The sequence below is a fragment of the Opisthorchis viverrini genome (assembly GCF_000715545.1).
Source record: "Opisthorchis viverrini unplaced genomic scaffold opera_v5_303, whole genome shotgun sequence".
In the NCBI taxonomy this organism is placed as follows: Eukaryota; Metazoa; Platyhelminthes; class Trematoda; order Opisthorchiida; family Opisthorchiidae; genus Opisthorchis; species Opisthorchis viverrini.
In genome coordinates, this window is record NW_008751963.1 from 502,877 (window position 1) to 509,866 (window position 6,990).

General features: G+C 46.1%; 1 protein-coding gene across 1 annotated transcript in view; it reads left to right on the forward strand.

The window, feature by feature from the left end:
* The window catches only part of T265_09807 (hypothetical protein), a gene marked incomplete at both ends in the record, with an annotated part of 38,033 nt that overhangs the window by 6,151 nt on the left and 24,892 nt on the right, over positions 1–6,990 (forward strand). The window contains one exon of the mRNA XM_009175984.1: positions 5,040–5,321. Coding sequence (XP_009174248.1) covers positions 5,040–5,321 — 282 coding nt within the window. The remainder of the gene's footprint in view (positions 1–5,039; positions 5,322–6,990) is intronic.

Here is a 6,990-nt window from a genome sequence, read left to right on the forward strand (position 1 = left end):
ATTCATTGCTCTATTCATTATTCTCTTGTTTCAATATTCCATATGCTGTACATATTCGCCAATTCGAATACATACGTGCTGGTTGCCACTCTTCGCTGAATTCTGGATTTCTAGTTTGTCGGGCTATACCGATATAGGTACGAAACTCATTTCCCACAACACGGTTCTTGAAATTGTGGTTGGGGCGTATGAACCTTTGTAGCAAATCTGTTTATCGAGCAGTAAGTTTAAAGGCCTCTACAATTATAGTACTGTCATGTATTAGGAAATGCTATGGCACAAAGTAACTTGAGTATATCTCGGGCGGTTTTAAGAACAGGTTGGGGCCACAAACGGACACACACATGTAACCGGTTATGGGCCGATGTAGGGCAAAAAAAAGGATTGAGTATGTGGATGGGTTTCTGATATTGCTAGCTGCGTGGATAAAAGTTCTAACTAATCCTGTCAGCTGGGTTAGCCCGGATAAATTCGTAGTTCAAAGCCTGCAGGTACAAGCGACCAGAGGATCACGCGAGGCGGCCCGTCATATCGCACGTTCGGATGATAAGGTAATCTTACAATTGTGCAGTGACCACCCAGTAAAGAGGGTTGAGACCTTGCAAAACAAATTGCGTCGGGGATGCCTCGTCACACACATTTTGTGAGTCCATGTTAACCTTCACATGAGACAGCATCTCTTACTCTGCTGTATTGGATGTCTTAAATTTATAAACTAACTCCCTGTAAGAATTGATGCAACCGGGTAAAGATTAATCCAGCGACGCAGGTTTTCAACATGAGTTAATTTCTCTCAAATGTTCCGTGAATGCCGTTGAATTTAATGATGGTGTGAATGGTTGGCCGACAATTCTTATCAGAAATTTGCTAAAATGGCCATTGGTGTGTTTTGGCGTTGTGAAAATTTTGGGGATAATTGGTAGCATATGAAATAGGGTAAGCTGGACGCGCTTTCAGGGTTGACTGACGTGCACTTACCGTTGTGGTTAGAGCAGTTAATGGAGGAGAAAGTAGATTCAAACACACGGAGACCTTGCAAAGAAATTGCGTCGGGGATGCCTCGTCACACACATTTTGTGAGTCCATGTTAACCTTCACATGAGACAGCATCTCTTACTCTGCTGTATTGGATGTCTTAAATTTATAAACTAACTCCCTGTAAGAATTGATGCAACCGGGTAAAGATTAATCCAGCGACGCAGGTTTTCAACATGAGTTAATTTCTCTCAAATGTTCCGTGAATGCCGTTGAATTTAATGATGGTGTGAATGGTTGGCCGACAATTCTTATCAGAAATTTGCTAAAATGGCCATTGGTGTGTTTTGGCGTTGTGAAAATTTTGGGGATAATTGGTAGCATATGAAATAGGGTAAGCTGGACGCGCTTTCAGGGTTGACTGACGTGCACTTACCGTTGTGGTTAGAGCAGTTAATGGAGGAGAAAGTAGATTCAAACACACGGCAGTATGTAGCGTGTGAAGCACAGCACGGAGTTAAGAGGATTTTGAAAGGATAAGACGCATTCGAACGAAAAGTTCTCAATCGTGCAGCCTTAAGCATCGTCGCAGCCAGGGTTTGTAAAAGTGGAGAACGTTGTGCAAAGGTTTTGTGCATGTTTAAGATGTGTATCGGGCAGGAAAGCTGACCAGGTGAGGCAAATGTAAATGGGCAATTAAAGTGCACTGGGTGACTGAGTGACGAAATTCGAGGTCTGTCCACTGTTTGGAGGACAAAGACGGAATCGGTAGCATTGTGGTCGCGTACGGCTGTTGGATATTTGTTCCTGTGACAGTGAGACCTTACAGTCTCCATTTGGCTCACACTGTGCGTGGCTGTCTTATTTTCCCATTAACTCTGGCATTCCGGACATGATTGTGGGACTGAAGATCGGTGAAAATAGGTTTGCATGGACGATGAGTTAGATGAGGCTCAAACACATATTACAGACATGGAAAATGGCCTCAGAGCAGACTGAAGTAGCCGGTGACTTTCGGCGAGTTAGTCGTTTCTCAGCCAAAACCGTATGCTGAATATCTAAAAAGGGCCAGGTTACAAACGCATGAACCGTAGGCAAAAGGCGGTATCCAGGAACGGAGCCCCGAGTTGGTGAGTCCCGCTGCGGTTGAGTATGCGATGTTCACAGGTTGTTGCGGATAAAAAAGCTGTCGTTTCTGATCAGTTACAGGGCATACGTGACTGGAAGCAGCAGCGTAGTGATAATAGGATTAAGTGCTCTAAATGAGCGGATTTGACCGAAAGCGCCCACTCACTCATTTGATCGTCGTCACGGGTACACGCGTGGGTGCACTTTTGAAGACCCATGAAACCCATGAATTCTGGGCAGAAGGTCTATTTAACTCTCCGTTACAAACTCCTTGTTCAAGCACCTTTTCATCGCTAACGTTTCTACGTCCAATAATTAGTATCATCACTGAATCTTGGCGTGAAAAAATCGATGTGACTAAGTGAGCAATCAGTGAGTTTATCTTTATGGCGGTTGGACATTTGAACTATTTTACCCCAGGCACCTTTGATCATACATTTCTCCTTTAAGAAACGCTGGTGAGTCAAAATGGCTTCTGAAAAACGAGAACCGGAGTGACTCCACATTAAGTTTTTAAAGACGCAACCAACTATTAAAAGCACAATTAGATGGAGGTGGTAGACCAACATGCGTGAGGATGAAGGACCAGCGTTCGCTGTTGTATTAGGCCATCGTGTATAGTCGAGGTCATATAACCAGAATAGGGCATAAGTGCGAACCTAACATTTGTGATAAGTGGCCGAGATAATCGGTCAAGCATAAAGTCGTGTTAGTGAAGGAAAATCGTTGACCAGTAGATAGGCCTGAAGCGCATAAATGAGGCCTCGTAATCAACGTCACACATGGAAACGAGCCTAGCAGTTCCGATAAGAAGCTGAGCTAGGGGATGGCGCGTACAGTTATCATAATGACGGCAGTGGTTGGAATCATGGCATACCTCAGCAAAGGAGCGTGATAATTCCCAGGGAGAAAGATAACATTGTCTTTCTGACTGATATTTATAGGATTATTTCCAAACTTGTAGCGACGTACCAATCGAGGCATGATTGGGTCGTTACAACCTGAACGCGGCGGGCAACAACACAACGAGGAAGAGAGTATGATTGGCCGGGCATGCTTGTTGCGTGAAGAGTCACCGTGGTTGTCGAAACCCAGAAACTAGAACGATGAGTATGAGAAGCAACTAGTTCAATGAGGGAGCCTTTTGACTCAAACTAAAACTAAAAAATCGTCACCTTGGCTAGTAGGATGAATGACCAGTGTCACAAGAAGCAAAAATGAAGATGATGGAAGAGTTTCAGGCGGAAACAAGTGGCAAGCTTCGTCTTAAAAATATGGGTTATGTTTAAATTGGGTAGACCCACTGGTGCCGCTGTTGTAAAGATGTCAGTTCAAAAGAATATTTCGATGTGGAGTTAGTGCTAACGCACAGGGCCGAACGAGCAAAGGAGATGAAATCCTTGAACTAGTGGAAGGGCTAACTGAAACTGAAGCGGAAAGAAAGAGGTGACCTATTAAGTCCGAACGAAGGCCCACGTGGTCTAGAACGAACTTTTTCCGGAAATAGTTGGAGCTGAGTAGAAAATTTGTTCGTTGTTGCAATTATGGGCTCGGGTGCGCGAGATGCGAAGATCGAGCGCAGGAAGAAACTAGATGCAGGAGTGCCCTCAGGCTGCGAATGGAAGTGCCATGCCATCATTCGACCAGCATGCTTCAGTTTCTTGACAGCCCCATAACGGATGTCATGGTTGCGGACATCTCATAACGCTGCATCATCTACCGACTGTCTGTGCATATCTGCGAATGGCGACCATCCGCAAAATCACATTCCAGCATAGCTGCATGGCGCATCAACTCATATTCCATTATTGTGCTGAATGAAAGGTGAGCCTCTTGAAAACTGTTGTCGTTAAGTTCAGTGATCCATTTGTTACGTTTGAGGAATATGGGGCGTACAAGCGTTATTCACTTGCTTCTCTGGGTGGAATTTACATGATACAATCTGTAGGTGTTATCTCACCTTAAAATAACACCTCTGAAGGACATAATATGCTACGGTTTGCTTTTGATGCCTTACTTCGTTAAGTGCCAAGACGATGCTAGTCGGTGATGGTCGTTGACCTTGAAATCACCCCCGCTCGAACGGAATTAAACTAGATCGCGATAGTCTTTGGCTTGGGCTTATATGCAACAGAATGCAGCAGTTTTGTTTGAATTCCATTTCTGCGTGAGCTTGTACTAATGTTGACTTCCGTATTGTGGGCGAAATCGAACCTGGTCTTCGGTAGCTTAGTTGACAGCAGAGTGTACCCTTTAGGACGTGTTCATCACACCACTTATTGTATATATTACTTTCTCTGTCCCTATTGCAGGCACCCACGATGGGTCACCACAGTTCCCAGATAGAAAGCTGTAGTCCGATTTTACATCGCGCTGAGTGGCCATGATCCATTTTTCTACCCTTCTTGGTCTTTGCCTGTTGATTCGGTATCAGTACGCGCAGGTTATTAATCACTCCGGTCTTCCCTTCTGCGTCAAATAAATTTTGAAACTTTGTGATTTGTGTTCCGTACGACTCCAGTAATACCGATTTCCACATTTGCTCATTTTATAACCGGCATCGGCTATCACCGCATCCCCTGAACATCCAGTACCACAGAATTCATGAAATTTCACGCTACACCTCCAAAAAGCCCCTACGAGCAACCGGTTCGCTTTTCGTCAAAAGGCTAGGTGATAATGCGCACCTTGTAGAAGCTTGGGATTGGGGTAACTGATGATGATTGCGTGCGTTGTTTTAAACACATCCGTCTTTCAGTTCAGGCGGGAGCGGTTCCTTGAATACAGTCCACGCTAATGGTAAGACCCATCTGGTGTATTCCATGTATTTTCTAGGCACCAACGTCCGTTAAAGATATCAACGGCCACGTTTTCGTGAAAGAGCTGGCACAGTTCCTCAAGAAGTACGTAACTGTTTTAATTTTTTATGTCTCTAGATCCGGCAAGATTAAGCAGCCCGATTGCGCGGATCTTGTCAAGCTCTCAACGGCGAATGAATTGGCTCCCTACGATCCGGATTGGTTTTACATTAGGTGTGCTGCTATCCTACGCCACCTGTACCTCCGGCCGACTGGTATGTTGGGATTGAGACGGATTTTCTCGCGGAAACAAAGGAATGGCGTGAGACCATCCCACCGCGCGCTCGCACACAGCTCAGTAATTCGTAAAGCCTTACAGCAGTTGGAGTCCATGGGGATGTGTGTTAAGGTTGAGACCGGGTGAGTGACTATTCTGATGTGTCTTGTATATTAAAATCCGCTGCGAGAACCATAACCATGCAATTCATCGTTACTGCGTCGTCGAGCGGATGAACGATATATCGCCGTGAGGCTTGTCTTCTGAGACAGATGTTGTCTAACCACCTGACACGAGAACTCAATATCCCACCTTGGTCAGATCTTTGTATTCCTCCTATTCACGCTCTACTTAGGAAAAAGCGTTCAACTGTAACAGGCCTTCGGTGCCTAACTGCCATGCCGCCTGGAGGAAGCACGAGAGCTAGGGTACAACCAGGTTGCCCAAGCTTAGACAGGGGAGGGGGGCAGAGGCCGGGTTCGAATCACGGATCATCCCGTCAGTATCTTCGCGCTCTAACCACTTGAGTCATCTCGCACCCCAACTCAGAAATGAGGAAAACTGGCACAATGCCCTGAATTCTAAGCAACAGGTTTTTCGACCGTATTTACAAGACGATAGTGCTTGCGACAACACTACCACACACGAACCTGAGCAGAACTAACTCTCGCTCACAATACTCTTCACACCTGGCAACCCAGAGGTCGCTGTGGTAGCGTGTACGAAGGTCGACCACAGGTCACACGCTGAGACCTTCGCTCGGTGGAAATGTGGTCGATAATCACCGCGTCTTCCATCTGACAAGGGCAGTGATCGTTGGTTTACCGTGCCTGCTTACACTCCAACCACGTGTAGCTGTAGAGCCATAAAAAACAACAATGGCTATTTGAGCGCCCTGTCGCAATGCGCTAAAAGCTGGTTGTTGGAGATCTCAAATGTAGTAGTAGGCACGGTTGGCGCATATGAGGCCTTATTGGACTGTTCACTTGGGTTCGACTCGGTGCGAACGTATAGTGGCGGATGGCTGATTTGGCTATGTACTGACGCAGACCGTCCCGAGATAACCGAAGTCGTGGGGCTGCCTTGTCATTATCATCATTGTCAGCTTTAATGACCGCGTACTTGTCGTACAGTGATTGTAACTGCCACGGTTTCGTTCACCGATGATTCCGGGAGGTGGGGTAGGTAGCTGCTCATTGGAGGCGGGAGCTGATAAATTAGTGCGTAAATACAGTACTGTAGGTGGACGGTTAAGTGGGGGTTGGGAAGGGAGCTATGCAGTAAAGGCAATGGCTTGGATGCATGAGCACTATTGAGGGCGCGACTGGGCTATATCTGAATGTCTCTAATCATTGATATATCCCGTCTCGTGGACCCATCCATGAGGCAGGCAATGACCACAGCTGCTGGATTCGCTGGTAATGGCTTTTATCCTTCGCTACCAAGTCACTAACCGCCTCTGGCTCTCTTCCACTCTACATGTGGTTGTGCGAAAAGAGCCGTTCGAAGAAGTCGATCGACTGGTATACGCAGCACATGACCAAACCAGTGCAACCCATGCAATGTGATCAGTTCATCTATCGAGGATGAGTTATTTTTTTCCGAATACCATTCGACGTACTTCAGCAATGCTGGTCCAGTGTTCCCACCAGACGGGTCAAACACCGAAAGTCTTTTGACGTCGGCGCGCAGCGGCCAGGTTTATGATCCATATGGTAATATGGAGCGCACTGCAGCATTGCAAACCCAATCATTGACGGGTAAGCTGATGTCACTCCTGCGCCACAACCATGAATCGCACATACACAAATA